Raw genomic sequence first — 22,387 nt, forward strand, 5'->3', positions numbered from 1 at the left:
CGGAAGTGCTTCTGAACCCTCAGTCCATGTGACTTCTTAGCACTTCCGGGTCAGATCAAAACTCTTCTTTTTCATCCCGGAAGTACGTCATTTCCTCTGTCGCTGTGACTAAGACGTAATTCCGGGTTATAGGGGAAATACACATTCTTGGGCCTCCCTGCAGTGACTCCTGACGGCCCCCATGGTAGCCAGCAGGGCTGTGCATAAAAACTCCGTTGTCCATAATTCCCTGCTGGCATTCGGGGCACCTTCATGCTGCAGGGAGGGCTCCATCTGGCGCCCTGGGGTTATTGTCCAGGATGAATGGCCGGCCATATCTCACACTGAAAAGTACTGCCACTTTAAGGTACCAAAACTCCACAGTGACTGAGCAAGAAACTCTGAAACCAAACCAATCCCCTACATGATGGATTAGTGGAATGCTACCACTGCCTTCTACCACTCATTTTAGGGGCTTACCACTTGACCATTCAAGTTGATGCACCCTACCAGCCCTGATATTTGACTATAAGCTTTGTACCACACTTACATCATCTTTGGATGGCCCCCCCAAAGGAAGAAATTCCTGATGCTTCTGGTCTGGATATTTGACTCAGCTCAAGGACTATTTAGAAACAATCCACAAATTCGCTAGGCATCTGTCTGGGCCTGCCAGAAGAGTGCTTATCAATATTGGAGGTATGGGTGTTTAACCCAGGCACAAAAAGGGGCTATGCCCAAAGCTTGTCAGTCACTGGGAAGACTTATCATGTTCTGAGGTGGTACATAGGATGGGCAAAATAATAGTATTCTACCAAAATCGACTTTCAAACACAGAATACCAGATGTTCCATCAATCCCCTTGACAACACCAAACCCAGAGACCTTTTGCTTGAGGATTTTCACATTGACACAAGGATTTTACTGTGCACTGCAGGGATGTGATTTTTTTTAATGTTCAGTTTAAAATGGCTTGTTTTAAGAGTTGTTGTTAATGAAAATGTTCAATTGAAGTTTGGGAGGAGTTGAGTTTGCCTACCACTGCTAACTGATGCTCTCTGGTGTATGTGTTCTGGTACTGGGGCTAAAGCGCCAGGATTATTTTGAATATAACCAATTATAGTGGCTGTTTAGGATCACTTACGTTTAATAGAACTATGTAAACAAGCTTTGAAAATTATTGGGTGTGTCTGCTTATTATGGGATTATATTTGCAATTGAGAATACTTCGGTCAATTTAATTAAGAGGATTCAAAAAATAGATGGATGGATGGAAATCTGTTATTAACAGTTGTGTTGCTTCTATAAACTGAAGCTAACCCTTCCATTGTCTATATGTGAGTAACTCAATGCTAAACATTTGCATTCCTTTGTTTTTTCTCTTATCTCTGGGGAATAAGATGTTCTCTATATAAAGGAAGTTTCTAAATCACAGCATTATAAGTTCTGTTTTCCCTAACTATGACACATATGAAATACATTGCAGTCTTCCTGAGTTTAACTGTTCTCTTTGGTTCTTCTGTGGAGCTAATATGCAAAATACAAGAAAATTTTAAATTTAATGGGTTATATCAAAAAGGAGACATTATGTTAGGTGGACTTTTTATTGTCAATTTCAAAACAATAGCTCCAGACCTTTCTTTCAAAATGAAGCCTGATCAGTGGAGATGTGATGGGTAAGTATTACACATTCATTTGTGTGTTAAAGTGGGTACAGAATATATTTAATTTTGTTCAATTATATGATAAAAATTAATATGAAAATGAAATGATTAATATGAAAATGGAAAAGAAATTTGATTTAACTATTTTCAAAAGGGAATTGTTTTCACTGGTTATATATAATACCTGAAAAAGATGAACTAAAATGAATTGCAGTGATGTATTTGTAAATATACTGTATATTTACAGTATTTATTTATCAATTGATTGTATGTTTTATCTTCCCTGTTAGTCTGTATTCTTGTTTTTTATGTTTCTGCTGCTGTATGCATTTGAATTTCCCCATGGGATTAATAGAGTTTATCAGATCTAATCTAATATAATATGATCTGTTCTAGTCTGTACAAAATATGCCCAAGAGCACTAAAATTGTGCTTCCCCTACAGTTTTGAGATCTCAAGATTCCACTGGCCTCAGACAATGGCATTTGCAATCGAGGAAATAAACAGAAATCCAAATCTTCTTCCTAATATAACACTGGGCTACAGGCTATATGATAATTGCAATAACTTGCCATCTGGCCTCAGAGCAACAACCTCTTTGATCAGTGGAGATGATGAGACTGTAACAGATTTAAGCTGTAAAGGGCTTCCACCTGTCATTGCAATTGTTGGAGATCCAATGTCATCACATTCCATCGCAATGTCAAGAATACTAAGTCTTTATCGTGTTCCCATGGTAACATTTTTAAAATGAACTATAAAGTGTACTTTTTTAAAAAGCTATCTCTATGAGTACTTTTTTAAGCTGATGAATGTTCACATATAGGAAGACACAGCTTATTGACTAAATATATAAACCTTTTAACATGCTTAAAATTTAAGGATGCAGTGGATTTTAAAAAAAGTGTCATCAGAAATAGTATAATTATATGTAATAAGGACATGGGAAAAAATTTAGTATAAGTTTCTTAATAATATAAAACAATTAATAACTTAATATTATTTATTAAAATAGACAATTGTTAATTTTCTAAATTAATACATTAAGATAAATTTACAAAAATGTTATACACTGGAATTGGAAAAAATTAAAATGTGACTAATTAAAGGCCTATTTTTTATTTTAGTATCTTATGTGGTACTGTTCAATTTTGCAATTGTGCTTAAAGAAAGTACAAGTAAATCGCATATTACATGTAACACTCTTCCAGGAATGTATAATATGTAATGATCTGCCATGTCTTTTAAATCAAACAGATATAATAATAAATGCATGATATGAAATAATAATAATTTTATGCTCATAGTAACAGTTGTATAATTTACTCAGTGACCTTGCCCCACAGAGGTTGTAATCTGATTTAATTACTGGCAAGGGTGCACTTTGTTTGGAATTTATTTGTTCTGTGTGTGTCTGAAAGGCTTTCTTGCTACATCCCAAAGACCTGCTGTTAAACTGGTTCTTGCCATCACTGACAGAATACTCAGTGTCTGGGTTCCTAGAAGTTTAAGAAATGGATGGATAAGTGCAGCATTGGTTAAGACATGCAGAATGTTCAAAACTGTCTTTTGAAAAAAAAGAGTTAACACCTCTAGAGTGAAATCAAAAATAACATTACATAATGCACATTTTAAAACTTGATTCTCCTCTTTTCAATTTATTTGATTGCATCTTAATCAGAATGAACTTGTGCAGATGTTACCAATCCTTTAAGATGTCAAGCATTTGCATAAGGTGGACTCTATTATTACTCTTAAATGTATTAATTTACTGACCGGTTCTCTCTCTCTCTCTCTCTCTCTCTCTCTCTCTCTATCTATCTATCTATCTAATATTTGTCATTTTGCTTTTTTTCAGGTAAGCTATTATGCCTCATGTTCCTGTTTAAGTAACAGAAAGGAGTATCCATCATTTTTTAGGACAATCCCTAGTGACAACTTCCAAGTAAAAGCTATGATTGAAATAATTAAACATTACAGATGGACTTGGATAGGTGCGATAGCAATTGATGATGACTATGGGCAGTATGCTATTAAAACATTCAATGAGGAAGTAAAGAAATTTGGTTGCATTTCTTTTTCAGAAACGATCCCCAAAGTAAATGAAAAGTTGAAGGTAATTCAAATAGTTAAGACAATTAAGCAATCAACAGCAAAAGTCATTGTTGTGTTTTCTTCAGAATCAGGATTGCCCTCCTTAATAAAAGAAATTGTTAATCAAAATGTCACTGGCAGGCAGTGGATTGCGAGTGAAACGTGGAGCACTTCTGCAGTGTTTGCTGTCAAGGAGAACTTTCATTCTTTTGGGGGCACAATAGGCATTGCAATTCGAAGTGGAGAAATTCCAGGGCTGAAGCCTTTTCTCCTCCAAGTTCATCCTAACTCTGACCCCAATAACAGTTTGTTGAACCTCTTCTGGGAAAAAATGTTTGGCTGTAAATTACAGGAGAATATCAATCAAAACAATGAGACCTCTGCACTTTATATTAAACAATGCACTGGGCAAGAAAATCTAAAAGACACACAAACTGCATACAGTGAAATTGCAAGTTTTAGGGCTGCTTACAACATTTACAAAGCAGTATATGCCATTGCACATTCCCTTCATGATGTTATATCTTGCAAAAATGGACAAGGACCTTTTGAAAATAACAGCTGTGCAGATATCAAAACTGTTCAACCATGGCAGGTAAGAGACAAATTTAACGTTACACCTTAATAACTGCTTCAAGTGGACAGAAAGGGAAGATTTCACTGAAGTTAAAATGCTGATTTTGAACACAGTATATAATAAGGCAACACTTGAAGTTATCTTACAGTATTTTAGACTGCATTCTATTCTGCTTTGCTTGTAATGCACATAGTGATGTTTATGAAAAGTGCTACTTTACTATATAACAAAGTTTGATGGATATTAGGGGAAAATGAGAAAGCTTGTTATGATAAATAAATTGATTATTTTAATAGTATCAGTAAGATTCATGAAAATGCTCATATCTTACTTAAGAAATGGCAGTCTGAATAGCATGTGATATTTGCCTTGTTCACTTTAAAAAGCTGCAGCATTTGTGTTATAATTCATCCATTATCATGGGGGTGTGCTGGAGCCAATCCCAGCCAACACAGGGCACAAGGCAGGAACAAACCCCAGACAGGGCACCAGCCCACCGCAGGGCACACACCCACACACACCCAGCACACACTAGGGACAATTTAGAGTCGTCAGTGCACCTAACCTGCATGTCTTTGGACTGTGGGAGGAAACCCACGCAGACACGGGGAGAACATGCAAACACCATGCAGGGAGGACCCGGGAAACGAACCCGGGTCTCCTAACTGCAAGGCAGCAGCGCTACCCACTGTGCCACCATGCCGCCCTGTGTTACACTTAAAAAGCAAATTAGGACATAACAAGACATTAATCTGTTATGGCTCCAAATTAGAATTTGCTCAATATTTTCTTATATTTTGTTACCATTTCACTTTCTAAGGACAAAGTGTATGTTAATGCGGAGGGTTGGCGCCCTGCCCAGGATTGGTTCTCTGCCTTGCACCCTGTGTTGGCTGGGATTGGCTCCAGCACACTCCCGTGACCCTGTGTTCGGATTCAGCAGGTTGGAAAATGGATGGATGGAAAGTGTATGTTAAACAGGCAAAAAGGCATGTTAAGCACGGTAGAAAAGAACAGATACAAATATTGTATTGTATCTAGGCAGTAAATAAATAAAAAATATGGTTATGAATTTTCAGATCTGCTTAGGCCAATTTACAATTGCACAAGATCAGAGACTGAACAAACACTAATCTAAGTACTAGAGTAATACCCACACGGACACTGGGAGAATGTGCAAATTCAACATAGAACAGCGTAGACAAATTTGTTTAAGATTCAAACTCTGTGTGAGCTGTGAGGAAGAAGCACCACCAGCTTGTGACTAGATTGAAAACAGTACATTTATGAATAAATTATAAGCGAAACTACCAAAGACCTCTTAAAGTGTGGTTTTCCTTAAAGATTGATTCTGCTTAAACATACCAGTTTTTGAAAGCGGGCCAAATTTAAGTATTTTTTTTAGACCAGCTCACTCTCTGTGTGAAGATTTCATGTTTTTGTATATTTATTGTTTTTTCGAGGTACTCCATTTTCCTCTCTCATCTCCAGATACGTAGCAGATGCTAAGTTACTTAATGACTTTAAACTGGCATGGTGTAACTAACTGCCACTGGTTGTATGAGTGTGCCCATTGTGATATGTGGCCGGCCTTTCATCCCGGCCAATACCCCAAGGCCGATAGGTGAAGCCCTTCCTGCAGCATGGAGGTGCTCCGAATGCCAGCAGGGAATACTGGACAATGTAGTTTTTATTCCCAGCCCTGTTGGATACCTTGGGGCCCGCTAGATGACACTGCAGGGAGGCACAGACTATTTGCCTTATGCCCAGGAAGTACATCAGAGTCATGTGGACAAAGGGAACAATGTGCTTCCTGGGTGAAGAAAAGAAGGATTTTTATCTGACCCGGAAGTGTTCCAGGTCACATGGACAGAGAGGGTGAAACGCTTCCGGGTCAAGGACTATAAAAAGGACAGTGAAACACCAGAGCGTTGAGCTGAGCTGGGTGGAAGGGTTGCAACGTGTCTGGGAGTGTGGAGGATTATTGATTTATTGTTGGATTATTGTTTATTGAGTATTGTGGAGTGGAGGGTGCTTTATGCACTTATTTATAAAAATAAAGTCATTTTGGACTTTTATCTGGTGTCTGATGTGTGGTCCGAGGGTTCAAGGGGTCGACAGTGCCTCTATTTGTCACACCATCCATGACTGGTTTCCTGTGCCTGTCCTGTTCTTATTTTCTGCAACACTGTAGACGAAAAGCAGGGTTATTATTTGAGAAAATTATTGGATTGATGTATACTTATTTTCAGTCTGTTTATAAAAAATATGCTTCTCCTAAATTTAAAATTGCATGCATTAAGTTGTCAGTCTAATTTTACTGAAAAACATCTCACTATAACACTGTTTTGTTATTAAATGTTACCATTTAGAACAGGTGGAACCAAAGTAAGTTCTATTACCAACTACATGTAATGTAATATTAAACCATGTACTCAATTTTTGTAAAAGTGAGGTATATTTGACCTTTTTTTTTAGCTTCTTCATTACCTGAAAAGAGTAAACTTTATCAATCATTTAGGAGAAAGAGTGTCATTTAATGAAAATGGAGAGCCTCCTGCACTTTATGACATAGTAAACTGGCAACCGGCTGAAGATGGAAGTGTTAAAGTTAAAAGCATTGGAATTTTTGATGAGTCAGCTGGGCCAGGAAAAGAACTTACTCTTAATACACAAGAAATTTATTGGAATTCTGGGACTGCAGAAGTGAGTTCAATCAAGAATAATTTATATGTGTTTTGTTTGGAAGTTATTAAATATTGTACATTATATGCAGACATTTGTTAACTTTTAGCCTGGAATGTTTTCTGTGTAGAGACATGTCTACCTCAAATTTGGAAGGATTTTCTACTAAAATTGAAAGACACGTTTTATGGTTGATTGCTTCATAGGAAGTGTACGTGGTTCTGTCTGTTTATGATCAAAGAAGGATTATTGATTTCAGGGTGCATTTCTGATGTGACCCATTGCTGTTGGGGTCCATGTTGCCCTCTATTTCAATTGGTGTAAAAGAAATAATTTAACTTTGGTTTTGCTATATACATCTAGTATATGATACATGGTTTTTATAAGAGCCCCACAGACAATATTAATTTTGTTTGGTGTGTGGTGGATTGATAATTATTTTTCATACTGATAACTGATTTGTATCAATGATTGGAATTGAACTTGGTCCGGTGAGTTACTTTAAATAAAAGTAGATAGTGTCATGTACAGCCAGAGGCCTGTTCTGGCCAGGGTGCCAGCTGGATGGAACGACCAGGGGAGAGAGCGTGGTTAGGTCATTATATCCCCTGGGACATTAGAGGGCAGCTCCCCTGGGTTGCTTTGGCTCCATGGATTCCCATAGGGCATTCTGGGAGTTGGAGTCCACTACAACCCTGCTGGGTTCTGTGGATTACTTCATGGAGGCTGTGGAAATGGAAGTGCTGCCTGAAGGAGATCATGGGACACCTGAAGCACTTCCGAATGCTGTACAAAAGGAAAGAGGTTGCACTACTCTGGGAGCCAGAGTTGGAGGTGAGTGAGACAAAGCTTGCTGAAGGAAGAGTGTAGGTGAAGGACAAGAGAGAAGGAGTAACAAGAGAGAGAAGCAAAGGCGAAGAAAGTGTTTTAGTGCTGTGTACTGTATTTAGTGTACTGTGCTGCTGTTGGGAGCGAGGGAGAAGCGCTTCCCCACAGTGATCAATATGTGTTGTGTTGTGAAACTTGTGCCTGCTGTCTGCTTGTGGGTTTGGGTGGCTGTTGAGCCTCCTGCAGGTCACAAAAGTTATAAAAAAAAACAGTTTTCTATCTTGTACCTAGGATGCTACTAGAATAGACTGTGGCTCAATGGGACCCTGACTATAATTAACAATGTGGGGTTTTAAAAAATTGATTAATGAATACTAATTTTTTAAATAATTTTTGCCTTAAAGTTATATAATATTGTACTACAGTTTAAAAAATTCAGAATTTCAGTTACCTTTGAATAAGTATAATCAATGTTCAAGTTGTTGCTCTTTTCATTTACTTTATAAACTGTATTTCTTGGCTTCTTTCAGATTCCGGAATCTGAATGCAGTAAAAGTTGTCAACCTGGTACAAGAAAAGCCACCAAAAAGGGACAGCCAATCTGCTGTTTTGATTGTATACCATGCGCAGAGGGAGAAATTAGCAACCAAACAGGTAAAGATCATTTACTAGTGATAAACACAGCATACTGTATACCCATACACAGGTCCAGGAATGGGGAAATAACACTTTCTTATGTAAAGATGCAATGTCAAAGAGGGGTATAAAACCCTGCTTTTCATTTCTGTGTTCATGCCCAGCCTGGTAATGATACATAGTGTAATTGTTTTCATGAATGGAGTAGTATCCCAGCTGAGATGGCCATTGTTCCCTTACCTGGCTGGGAGGTCTCCATAATAGGTGGGTGGTTTGGAAGAGAGGTACGGCATTCTCTGTCCCATTTGGGAGGTTTGTATGGACAACCAGTGTGGCAGATGAGTCAGTGAGCCTGGCGTTCTACCCAGCAGGGAGGACAGTTTAACAGATGGAGAATCTCGAGATTGTTAGTGTTCCCCTTCCCAGTTACTGAAGCCAGAATTACTGAGGGACAGTGGAAGCCTGCCTCCAATGTTCTTGTCACCCCCCCAGCACACAGGGTAGCTGCTCATTTGGACACCCCAGGGTAGAATTGGAATTTTTGTTTAGTTGGATACAGTGGGTGCAGCCTGGGGGAGGTATTAGGGGATGAATCTCCTGTCCCTGGGTGGTTTCACCTGACCAGGAAGTACTTCCTGGAAACAGTGGTTTGGGATTGGAATTATTTCCAGGAAGTCAGAGTTGGGAAAGGAGGAATGCAAAGCTCACTTCGGAGGAGTGAACAATAGAGTCGATATTAGAATCGCAATTGTTTTTAGTTTGGAGGAATAAATGACTAAGTGAAGATATTTTCTGGAATAAAAGTGGCTGTGTCTGGGTGTTATTTGGGGGTCAGTGACAACTCCAGCTGCCACAATGTTTATAGTGCAATACCAAGATATGATGAAATTGCACAAATGTTTAAGTTTTCTAATGAATGACATATTTAGTGCTTGTATGCCAAAAACATTGACTGCTTTAAGTGTCATTTATATTTATTAATAACAATAAAAATACTGTTATAATAGAAATGTCACTGCTTATTCTTACAGATGCTATAGAATGTATCAGATGTTTACCAGAGTTCTGGTCTAATCGGGATAGGAGTCAGTGTGTGCTGAAGGAAATTGAATTTCTCTCTTATGATGATGACATGGGAATCACTTTAACAGCTACTGCATGTTTTGGAGCTTGTCTATCACTTGGTGTCCTGTCAGTTTTTTTGCATTACAGGAACACTCCAGTGGTAAAAGCAAACAATTCTGAGCTGAGCTTTCTTTTGCTGGTGTCTTTAACTTTGTGCTTCCTCTGTGCTTTATGTTTTATTGGAGAACCCACCTATGTGACTTGCATGTTGAGACATGTTGTGTTTGGGGTCAGCTTTGCTCTTTGTATTTCTTGTATTCTTGTAAAAACCATTGTAGTCATAATTGCATTTAAAGCTACGTTGCCTGGTAATAATTTGATGAAATGGTTTGGTGTAGCTCAACAGAGGGGTACAGTTTTTATCTTGGCTTTTATTCAAGCACTAATATGTCTAATGTGGCTGACAACAGCCCCACCATTTCCCACTAAAAACATTAAATATCAAAATTCAAAAGTTATATTTGAATGTGACCTGGGATCAGTAACAGGATTCAGCTGCCTTTTAGGATATATTGGCTTGCTTGCTGTCATTTGTTTCATGATTGCCTTTTTAGCAAGAAATCTTCCAGATAATTTTAACGAAGCCAAGTTTATCACTTTTAGCATGTTAATTTTTTGTGCTGTCTGGATAACTTTCATACCCGCCTATATAAGCTCTCCAGGGAAACATACAGTAGCTGTGGAAATATTTGCCATTTTGGCTTCAAGCTTTGGTGTTCTTATTGCAATATTTGCTCCAAAATGTTATATCATTTTGATTAAACCAGAGTTAAACACAAAGAAGGCCCTAATGAACAGAGGAGCTCCAGACAAATAGCAAAATACAACTGCTATGTAAAAATACTGATTAAAATTCTGTCAATTTTATGATACTCTTGTTCCACTATAGTGTTGTGCGGAGCCAAAATCTACTCCAGCAGTATCAGAAGTTAGGCAGGAACCAACTCTGCTGCTGTAGGTACTTGTAAGGCACACTCACCCACAAACACATTCAGAACCAATGTCGTCATCATTATTATCATTATCATCACCACCACCGGAAAGGATTTGTGTGTTTATCCAGGTTAGTTGTTTGCTCCACAAATCTCTTTCCTCTACTTTTTGCAGTCCTTGGCATCATTTGGGATGATACCTTTCCTTTTCATATCATCCAACATCACATCTAACAGCAATCTCCTTCTGGGCCTCATCCCCTCCACCTCCACCTCTGTGTACCTTTTTCCCTCAGTCATCATCTGCCTTTAATTCTATTTGCTCAAATCAGCTTAGTCTGTTTCCATTGAGCACAACATCTAATCTTTTTCATTAACTCAGCATTTATCTTCGCCTCTCTCTGTGACACTCCACACATTCATCTGATCATTCTCATCTCTTTTCTTTCCAAGTTTACTTCAAATTTAGCCTTCATTGTCCACATTTCACTTCCACAGAGCTAACTTCTACTCTCACAGCTTTCATAATCATTTTCCTTATTTGCCAGAGAGACTTTTTTGGAGGTAAGAATTAGGGATGGTTCTCAGAAATTGTTCCATGCACCTTCTATAAAAAATGGTTCAATATGCCACCTGCCCTTCACAACACTACATGCACACAATTCCAACGTTCCTTCCATTACACCAATGCACCCACTTATTCCTGCCCTGCCACCTACAACTATCACTTAGTCTTTACTTGCATTTACTATTTGTTTTAAGGCCTTTCATTTCCAAAGTAGCCCCCAAAGCAATCATTCATGCACCTCTCTGCTAAGTGCCTCCATAACTATAGTAAAAAGCAATGGACTCATAAAGGATCACCATAACCTCTTAACATTCACTGTCCTGATCTGCTGTCCTTACCACTGTTAATACTCCTCATATACTAACGTTGAAACTAACTGTTTCTCCACACTTAACTATTATCTGGCTTTGTCTGCACCAACATGACGACAGAGTTTGCACCTGTTGATTTGTTTTCCCCTTTTCCCAGGCATGCAACTAAACTACACATTATCGGGCCAATTCACACATGCTAATTAACATGACATGCAAAATGTTTGAATTTTTGAAGAAACCATAATACCTGAAGAAAACCCACATACATACTCCTAGAAAGAATCTGGAAACTTCCCGCAGATAGTGTGGGGAGGCAGCATCACCAACCACTGCATCACTGGGCATTTCCAATTGTATGTCATTATTATCATCTAAACTTCAGACTTTCAAATATTAAAATGACAAATACTTCCAAATATATATGAGGAAATTAAAAATCAAACTGACAGAATATGAAATAACTAGACAGCAAATTGATTTATCTACAATGGGAATAGCTTTAATATTTGAAAGACGTTTAGAAAGATTTAAAAATCACCTTTCCTCTTCGTGGAACATAACATTGTTATTTACAAATGTCAAGTATTTCTTCTGTTAATGGATATCTAGGTGGATGATAAGTTTAATGCAGGCCTATGGGGTTGGATAGGTGGTCAGTTCCCACCCAATGAAAAATCACTAACAGTATATATTTTTTTAATGTGGCATTTATTTGCCCTTCCTACATGTCTAAACACCCACCCCAGATAACATTCTACTAATACCACCAATTTTATGTGAAGAAACATAACCTGGAATATAAAGTAAATGTACAGTGATTTGACTTAGCCTTTATTTATTGATTAAAGTTCATACCTTAAATTCTTGTCCATCATCAAATTAATCTTTTAGTCTTTGTTTATTCTGTCTATTGAAACAGCAAAAATAAAAACCACTATATTATAATGCTGCATTTTGCCATGTTTTGTAACTACTTATACTATACTATACTATACTATACTATACTGTATATACAAATTTGCTATTAAAATATGTTATAACTTTATTGTTTCTGCTTACTAGTGGTCTTATCAATGTTACACTGAATACCCATTTGAATAAAATAAAATGAATGGAAAAAAAAGCAAACAGAAATCACCAACTTGTACCTCATCATAATCTTCACAAATAAATGAATAAGAACACAACCTTGAAACCAGACTACAAGGGAGATGACAAAATCTTTCAAACTGAGGCTGAAATATTGGGGCAAAATGTAATTGAGCATAGAGGCCTTAAAGTTACTGGCAACATATCATCCATCCATCCATTTTCCAACCCGCTGAATCCGAACACAGGGTCACGGGGGTCTGCTGGAGCCAATCCCAGCCAACACAGGGCAGGAACCAATCCTGGGTAGGGTGCCAACCCACTGCAGGACACACACAAACACACCCACACACCAAGCACACACTAGGGCCAATTTAGAATTGCCAATCCACCTAACCTGCATGTCTTTGGACTGTGGGAGGAAACCGGAGCGCCCGGAGGAAACCCACGGGGAGAACATGCAAACTCCACGCAGGGAGGACCCAGGAAGCGAACCCAGGTCTCCTAACTGCGAGGCAGCAGCGCTACCACTGCACCACCGTGCCGCCCAGCAACATATCAGATTAATTAAAACCAAGTATATCGTACCTACACTCTTAAAAGTAATGGTTCTTTAATGGCATTTTATTGCCGATTACTGGGTTGTGCAGTTCCTCTTTGAACTAGACAAGGCACCATTCCATTCTGGGAAGTTTGCGATGCGTATGAAGTTGGGTTTTTTGGTGCTTTGAAAAAGTCCTAAAACAAATAGAAATCTTTAAAAGTATGGTAGGCCAACTATTAGGGCCGTAATAGATTAAGAAAATCTGGATTTAGCCTGTGTTACTGTATGCAGGAAGAATCACGTTATAATCATAACTTACTGCTATTTCACAAATCTGTTACCATCTATTCATGGTCATTCACTGTAAGAAGTCTGAATCTAAATAAATAAAGGTTTCTTTCTGGAACCTTTATGCAGATGGGTCTTTTGGGAACCAAAAGTGGTTCCCCTATGGCAGGGGTAGGCAATGTTGGACCTGGTGAGCCGCAGTATGTGCAGGTTTTTGTTCCAACCTAGTTCCTTAACGAGAACTCAATTATTGCTGATGAAGCACATATTGCTAAAGTAACATTCTGATGCTTCATTTTATTGGTCTCGCTTGTTAAGGTTCTCCAACCTTAATTGCTTATTTCAATCTTAAACTGCTGCATTCAGTGTTTTAATTGATCCTTATGAGCAATAAGATGTAAAAGACAAAGCATCCAGCAGTTCTCCAGCTAGCTTTTTTCCAATTACATCTGTGTGTGTTCATCATGCACTGTTTGATTTAATAAAACACTTAATAGAATAATGTGACAGACTGAAAATGATCTGTTTTAGGCTTCAAATCATTTGGATGATATCCTTGGAAAGGAAAAAAATCTACGATATAAGTGCCTTACATTGCACAGACTAACAAGCCATAAAATTAAATAAGGTCTGAGATTGGCAATGATTGGTTTCTAATTAAGCAATTGGGTTGGAATGAAAACCTGTAGCCACTGCGGCTCACCAGGACCGACATTGCCTACCCCTGCCCTATGGCATCACTCGGAAAAACCATTCTGGCACCTTTATTTTTAAGAGTGTAGGATCTGATGGGCAGTACAAATTAGGAAACAGCACTGCATCAGAATAGAGAGTACAAAAAGTCATTAGAAGAATTAACTGAACATTAGATATAAAATTAAAGAGAACAACTAGTGTTGAAGTGACCCTGAATAGCATGATTAATGGAGCACAAAGAACCACCTTAGGAGTGATTTGGACAAAAAGTCCGAAACAATGGAAGAAAAGACTTCTTTCATTCACATAGAAAATGATATGCTAACACTAATACCAGTGTGGGTGGTAAATGTACAGTAACAGGTAAATATTCCTTGGTATCTTTATTATTTAGGTAAGTGTCTCAAATGGTAAATGTAACAGTTAAACCACATGACAGCAGGAAAATAACAGGAAGAATATAAAGTAGCATAAACAAAGATGCTAGATGACAGATATGGAAAAGCCTGGTGCACACCTGTATCTTTGAACCTGACTGTCTAATATATTGGCCTTGCCACATTTCCACCACCAATGGCACTTCACTCCAGATTATGTCATCTCTTCATCCTACCTCCAATACTGACTCTCTGCTTACTGCTCCAGTAGGTAGCTTTTAAACTCCATCCTTGGGTTATTTCTGGGGTTAAGGTAGTCATCTAAAGTTCCAGGCCCACAATGTTGAAGCACACTCTTGCAGACACTGGTGACCATGAGTAGCTGTTAATGTGTCATGCTGCCTTTGCCTTTTTAGGACAGTAGAATCTCTGTCACCACTTGAAGGCAGTATTCTCATACATTGCCTAGGACCAGCGGCACCCAACCTTTTCAATTGCGTACTGCTTAGCAGCCCATTTAAATAAATTTTACCCTTGATATTAGCAAAATGTTTGCAATTCAGATAGTTGCTGTTAATTAAAATTTATAGGTTGTCACAAGAACGACAAAGAATCATTGGAAAGGTTTAGGGCAGCCACCCGTATAATATTTCCTGGCTACAAAATTGATTAATCAGTACAGACATGTTCACACGACTGAGTCCAAAAGAGAACTGATTTGCTGCCTTAAAATGGCGGCCTTTAAATGCAAGGATAGGAAGTGATGTCATCAGGGCCAGAACCAGAAGTGACGTCGTCGGCAGCGATGGAAACTGGAAGTGACATCATTGGCTGCCCCAGAACCGGGCGGGATTTTTCAAGAATGGTCTGTAAGGAATTGAGAGAGAGAATTAGTGCACCCTGCTGCCCCCTGGTCAGGCATGGAATGACCATTATTCAGGCCCTTTAGTTGTCTCCTAATCGCATGTATGTGACAAGGTGTAACTGGAAGTAAATGGTCCAATAATGGGATTATTAATGGGTAAGTCCATTCTAATCTCTTTTTAGTTGGCAGAGGTCCAGGCCATGAATAGACCAATAGTGGAGACTGATCTTCTATTTTTTACCTATCCCTTAGCTGACCTTGCCATGTACTTCAGATTGTTGTCATGCTAAAAAGTTCATTTTGTTCTTAAACTTTCTGGCAGAGAGCAGGTTTTAGGTCAGAATATCAAGATAAAGAGTCTTCATGGCGGGGGTTGTAAAAATTACAGGCTACATCATAAATAATAATGCTACAATAACAACAAAAATAATAGTCATAATAGTAATAATAATTGGAATAATTATCCCCAAACTGGACTAAAATAAGTAACACAAACAGCAAAATAAAATTAAAAGATTAAAACTGCAAAATGATGCAAATCTAAGATTTGAATGCATTGCAAAAGTCCAATTTAATTCAAAGCAGAAACTGTTTTCAAATACTTACATTATTACTTGCATTAAAACTCCAGACATCATCTTCCATTGTTCCCCACCACCACCAATGACTTGATTGGTTGCCAAAGTGCCAAATTTAGGTTAATAGTAGGAACATATTTGATAACTATGCAGGACTCTGAAGTCAATCAGAGTCATGCAACTTGAAACCAAGTAGGAATGGATGGTTTTCAAAAAAAGGTGGACCCCATGTCTAAATCTGAACAGATAGGTAAGGATTTCAACATGAGAGAGCCACCTAATTTTTGTAGAATGAAGACTCATCATCTCTTCACACAATGCTTTGAAAGGCCTTGTTGTTGTGGACTTTGACTTTATAAAATTAGCCACTTTCACAGCTTCATCAAGAGTGACTTTTGATTCACCAGGTAAGAGCATTGATGCAAAGCTTTACCTGTGGATACAACAGTGGTTCCAGGTTACACTGGGGACTACTTCATGAAGTTAGTGTGAAGACCAGAGTAACAACGTGACATAGACTTGTCTCTGGCATTGCACAGTTCAGAACAATTAGACTAATTAATTTTCTTTTTTTAAAAAATAAAAGTCAATATCAATAAATATATCCTCACCTCTTGTGCACTCTGACAGAAGAGAACAAAGCAAAAGGTTTTCTTCAATTTTATTGTCTTTCAAATACCTCACAATAACAAGCAAAGCAGTAAAAATTAGTAACATCTCTGCTTTCGTGAACTTGAATAGCAAATGTTAGCTATTTTTCATTCTATCTATTACTGTCATCTTAATATCATAGGACATATCCTGAATTCTTGGTGAAATTGTATTTTTCAAAAGATGGATAGTGTTCATCTTTCAAACATGTTCCTGAGCATACACAGACCGGCATCTTCAAGGAGAAATTAAATTCTTAACTACAATATGATTTTGTACAAAATTTAGGAATACAATATCTATTACAGTATGAGGTTTTAACTGCATTTCTGTTATTTTTGTTTGCTGACGACAAGCACAATGCCACATTGTAATGTTTCAATAGGCGTGGAAAAAATTGCACCACCCCGCACCATAGCATTGAATTAATTTCACAACTTTTGTCTATTTACCTTTTTAGTCCTTTTTTCCATATACCCCCTGAACATCCTGGTGAGTACCCTAGGTTGGGAACTGCTACCTTAGACAATTGGTGGGTCTCTCTGGTAGTGTCTGAAATTGGTTTCAGTCCTATTTAACTGGTTGAAAATTCTTAGCTGTAGTTCAGGGATCAATTATATTATACTATATATTAGGCACCACAAGGAACTATTCTGTGTCTACTATTATTTTCAATCTACTGTACATGCTCCCCATAGACCAGATTATCTCAAAACACAAGGTGGACTACCACAATTATGCAGATGACACGCAGCTTTACTTATCTATAGCAACTGATGACCCTGAAACTTGAGACCTCTGCTCCAATGTCTATTCTGTGTTTCTGAATGGACAAGCAGTAATTTATTTATGCTTAAAAATGAAAAAAATATAAATGTTAGTTGTTGGCAAAAAGTAAATATTGAGAGATTTAGAAATAATAATCCCTGTGCATTAAAAATCAAGGAAAAAGTAAAGAATTTAGGTGTAATCAAGGACTCTGATCTAAACTTTAAGTTGCACTTTAATCATATTAATAGGACTGCATTTTTTAATTAAAGAACATTGCAAAACTTAATCCTCCTTTAACTTTTGCAAGATGCTGAGAAATGAATTCACACTCTTGCTTTTAGTTCACAAGATTAAGGGCTGGTTTATACTTCATGGTCACAACGCTTACGTGCATGCATCATGGCTGCCACACGTTCCCAGCATTGTTTTGATACATCCTCTGAGCATGTCATCAGAAATTAAAATGACATGTGCGCTGGTTGCAGCACCAGCAAAATTAGGGGATGCGTGTGTGTTCATGTTTTAGTGAGTGATGTCACCATCGTTGCTTACTAGCAACATGTAACAGCAAGCCACACTGCAGTTCCAAAAGGATCAATCTGTGTGCTTTGATGTTTGATTAATGGTTTGATGCAGTGAAGCATATCATCAAACTTAAATGCTGACATGCGAATGTGCTTTTCTTCATCTTTCTTACATAGGCAATACAAGCGTTGCTTATAGGTCTCACACACCATTTATATGGCTGTTGCCATTTTTTTTTTCTTTTTCCACCTTCACAATGGCATGAGAATGCAAAGAATTTTTATTTTTAACGTCTTTGTCCCTCAACTTACAACACAACGAAACCTAACGTTGTTTTCTCACCATGATGATGTCTAGCAATGCCACCTGGTGGAATCCTCCAGATTTACTTCAAGCATAGACAGTACACTGCTTGGGTAGCAGTAGCATCCTCAAGCATATGAGTCACGTAGGGTTAAGTATATCCCCAGTTCAGAATGCAGCAATAAGAATCTTTCCTTTAAAATTGATTTTAAAATAATATTAATGGTATATAAAGCTTTAAACAGACCTTTTTATATTTTGGAGTGTCTGTCCTCTAACATTCCCAGTCATAACATTAGATCTTCTAATAGTGGTTTGCTTATTATTTCAAGAAATAAGCATAAAATAAGGGATTTGCCCTTATGCACCATATATTTGGAATACATTACTGATAGAGATACGCTAGGCTAATTCCATAGAATATTTTAAATAACTGCTAAAAACCTATTTTTTAAATTGTTGTGTCATTGCAGTATGTTAATTCTGCTTTTAGCTAAATATTTGTAAGCACAATTCTTGCTCTGTCTGCAATGAAAGATTACCAGATGATGTATACAGGATTCCATTTTATGTTGTACAAGTCCACAATCTTTTATTGCTTACTCAGAATCTTAGTTATTGTTTCATTGATGACTGACACTACAAACCACTCAGAAATGTGAATAGGCTGATATTTGTTTTGGAAGGGATGTGCCAAAAAGCATTGAGTGACTATCATGTGTGTCACGCGGCTCGTTGTGACACCCAGCCGGGACGCCCAGGAAGACAGGAGGAGGGCGCATGCCTCCTCCAGACCACGAGGGGGCGACCACCCTGGTTCCTTTGGGGGCCACGGGTGCAGGGCTTGGAAGCCCAACCCTGTAGGGGCCCGTGGTCTCCGCCAGGGGGCACCCCCATGCCTGAAGGACCCGGAACCCCAACACTTCCGCCACACCAGGAAGTGCTGGGGGGAAGAAGACTGGGAACACCCAGAGGGCTTCCGGGAACACAGCCGGCACTTCTGCCACACAGGGGAGTGTCTAGGGAGTGTCGGGGATCACTTGGAGCCCGTCTGGGTACTTATAAAAGGGGCCGCCTCCCTGCAAAGGAGGACTGGAGTCGGGTGAGGAGTGGACAAGGTTTGTGTGCAGGAGAGTGGAGGCGACCTGAAGAGCAGGCAGAGACTGAGAGAGGCCTGGACTTTGGGGGAGTTTGGTGCTTGAGGCACAGGGTTGTGCACTTTATTGGACTGTAATTATGTATAATAAACGTGTGGTGGACTTTAACATGGTGTCCGTCTGTCTGTGTCCGGGCAGCTTATCACACTTGATACAATGCAATTACTGCAAAGAAAAAACTATCATCAATATGCTTATATTCTGTTATCAGTTTGGGCATTTGAGTAAGATTTTTTTTTGTAATATATTCAAATTATTCAAAGAGTGACATTCGACTTGACAACCTTAGTAGATATACATAGTCTATATGTACAGTAATTGTTGCATCAGGCTCCTTAAGTGAGTAAGATAGCAATTTTTGAAAAGTCTAAATTCATTTGTTCGTCGAGTTTTTTTTTTTTTATTTCCAGCTGTATTTAGAAGTGTCGTTATAACAAAAATGTCTGCTCTTTCCTAAACACGAATGCCAATGGATCTAGTGATCTCTTTGGTTTATCAGTGTGGTGCACAGAAGGCAGTCGATCGAGAGCCTTTGCCAGAGATCAAATGATTGAATTTGTAAACTTGATAGTTCATTTTTTCATTAGAGAAATTTCTTCCTGTCACTTCATGCTGGTATTCTATTCAGTGGAGCAGGATGGGGTACACAAATCTAACATAGAAATGCCACCCTATCAAATCAGCCTTATGTCACAGAAAGGCAAGTACTTAATGCTGCTTGAAAGCATTATAGTGTCTCCTTTTGGGAGCAGGTGTTTTAGGTGGCTGAATGAAGTTCAGCGCCTTTGACCATAACAGTATCCAAATTGGACTTAAAGTTACTGCCAGTAGGTGCATGTAATAATATGGCAACAGTCAAAGATAGTGCTGTAGAAGAAGACGTGGGGAATTACATTGCAACCTGAAACACGGCATTTTAGTATGTGGATAAGGTGGCTGGTTAGTAATATGAAGTTTGCCTTTTTGCAATTGGTTTGCAGCGGGCATTGCTGAGCTTTGAACATGACGGAACAACATTCATCAGCTGTGACAAAATATTAGTTAGATGGGGAATATAATTTATTACAAAATGCCATTTGCATTAGGCATTGATTTTTTGTTTGTTGAACTTTTTTTAATGTGAAAAATGAAATGTGCAGGTTATTCAGGTGTGTGGGATATATTTGTATACAGAAGGTATATTTCTGAAAATACGGTAATCTCTACTTTTCTCTGCTTTCTTGGCCAGTTTTCCGTGGTTGTTCCACCACCAGTTGCACTGCCTGTAATGTCTGAATGAAAGCAGATACTTCACCTGTCAACCAGACCTTCTACACTTAGGAATATGTATGTCTGGTAGACTATTCATTGGTGGCTGTGCAGTGTTTTGGCTTTGTAACCCCTTCAGATTTTTTTTCCTACACCATTGTGCTCCAGGCCTTTTTTTCTAATTATTTTCTGTCCTCCCTGGCCATGTAACCGTAGCATCAGACTTATCATTAGACACTTGAAAACAAATCTATGAATAACGTCTAGTTTATTTGTCACTTGCGTGTTTGTGTTATGTAAGTGAATATTGATTTATTCTTATTTATTAATTTTGGTATGGTATTTATTCATCCCTTCTCTTTCCTATTTGCCTTTCTTTTCTTAAATAGCACTTTGAACTAAATTCTTTGTATGAAAACATGCTATAGAAATAAATGTTATTGTAGTAAGTGAATAGGAGTCTTGTTATTCTTTGCTCCTCTTCCTTTGCCTTTAAGGTGATAATATCTTTCTGCTTGATAGAACTTACAGCACACATGAAAGTTGTCCTATTGCTTCCTCTCTTGTCTGTCCATATTGACTGTGCTTATTACTAGTAAAAATATATCTATTGCATCAGCACTCAAGACAATCGAGAGAAAAGAGTTGCTGTTACTTTAGCTATTATACTGACACCAGTAACGGCATACTGCACTGTAACGTACAGTGAATACACTTAACTTATAGTTTTCATACTCTTTCTCTGTACGTTTAGCATTCATTTGCCCAGAGGCTGATGCGCTTGCTGCTTTGTGAGCAGCTCTTGTTTTCTCCACTCTAATGGCCCGCTTCTTCTCTTCTTCCGTTGGCATCTTTTTGCATTAAAACTGATTCAGTCAGTTTTCGTGTTGAAATTTCTTAATTTTTCACTTAAGCTGGCAATTAAGTGTTCAATCTGCCTCAAGAATGATTTAAGATATGAAGAGGTAGAGGAAGTGACAGCGCAGGTGGTAGGGATGAGAATGGCACCCATATGCATACTCCGCATGGCCACCTTGTTGAGCGCTGCTGAGAGTTGATTCTACAATAAAATAAAAATAAAAAGAGTAATAAAAATCCTCACCCCGAAAGCAGACAGTAGAGTTCATGTAGTATATGTGTACCAAATTTCAGGTCAATAGGTCAAATGGTTTGCGAGTTACAGGTGATTTAAAATCCTGGACAGACAAACGGACACCCACAGTAGCATATTAGTTAGGTTAGCTGTTAGTTAGGGTCTGATCAGGAGGGGTGGGAGGGAGAGCATGAACGTGACTGAGAGAATAAAACTGAAAAAAAGCTAACTTTTACAAGTACCATAAATTTACACCCAATCTGATGTTGTTCATTTTCAAAATAATATTGCATTATTGTGATTATGTTTTCTGATTGGTACTATTCAGGTCATAAAATTATTTCTTCAAAATGACACATTTATTTGTCTCTTTGTTTTTTTCCCCCATGCTGCGTTGACATCATTGACCAGAAGGTGTGAGCTTATTCAGTGCGAACAGAAACATGCAGGTGGCCGGTTGCTGTGTGCTACAACATGCTTGACCTGGTGGCGATGAATGCACATGTACTGTGTAAGGCATGCACAGGGTCCACTGAGAAAAGAAGAGTGTTCTTTGCTCACCTTGCAGAGGAACTTTGTCATCGCTTCTTACAAGAAAATGCGATGGAAAAAGAAAAAGGGGATGCAACATCGACAAGCTTCTGTTCCAAGACCGTCTCTTTACCCCGGAAAGCAAACTCAGTCAGTTTCAGGTGCCCCTTCAATGTAATAGGAACCACAGCATAGAGAGACATGTGTACATTGCAACAGGTACACATGTCGTAAATGTAGGAAGGACGGTCCTTGGGTGTGTGGAAACT

The 22,387-nt window shown here is 38.4% G+C and overlaps 1 protein-coding gene across 1 annotated transcript; it reads left to right on the plus strand.

The window, feature by feature from the left end:
* Nucleotides 1-1,444: 1,444 nt before the first annotated feature.
* Nucleotides 1,445-10,627, plus strand: LOC114669609 (extracellular calcium-sensing receptor-like). The gene is made up of 6 exons (XM_028825790.2): nucleotides 1,445-1,655; nucleotides 2,088-2,379; nucleotides 3,502-4,332; nucleotides 6,793-7,020; nucleotides 8,358-8,481; nucleotides 9,495-10,627. Exons 1-6 carry the CDS (start codon nucleotides 1,450-1,452, stop codon nucleotides 10,403-10,405), a joined length of 2,592 nt encoding a protein of 863 aa, XP_028681623.2. The 5' UTR covers nucleotides 1,445-1,449; the 3' UTR covers nucleotides 10,406-10,627.
* The last annotated feature ends 11,760 nt before the right edge of the window (nucleotides 10,628-22,387 follow it).

Source organism: Erpetoichthys calabaricus, chromosome 2 (assembly GCF_900747795.2).
Source record: "Erpetoichthys calabaricus chromosome 2, fErpCal1.3, whole genome shotgun sequence".
NCBI lineage: Eukaryota > Metazoa > Chordata > Cladistia > Polypteriformes > Polypteridae > Erpetoichthys > Erpetoichthys calabaricus.

What these genes read in the sequence shown, in the direction of transcription:
- LOC114669609 (XM_028825790.2), top strand. Translation starts at nt 1,450, where the DNA reads ATGAAATACATTGCAGTCTTCCTGAGTTTAACTGTTCTCTTTGGTTCT. An exon ending in AAACTGTTCAACCATGGCAG is followed by an intron (nt 4,333 to 6,792) that starts GTAAGAGACAAA and finishes CTTTTTTTTTAG; the next exon opens with CTTCTTCATTACCTGAAAAG. An exon ending in AGAAATTAGCAACCAAACAG is followed by an intron (nt 8,482 to 9,494) that starts GTAAAGATCATT and finishes TTATTCTTACAG; the next exon opens with ATGCTATAGAATGTATCAGA.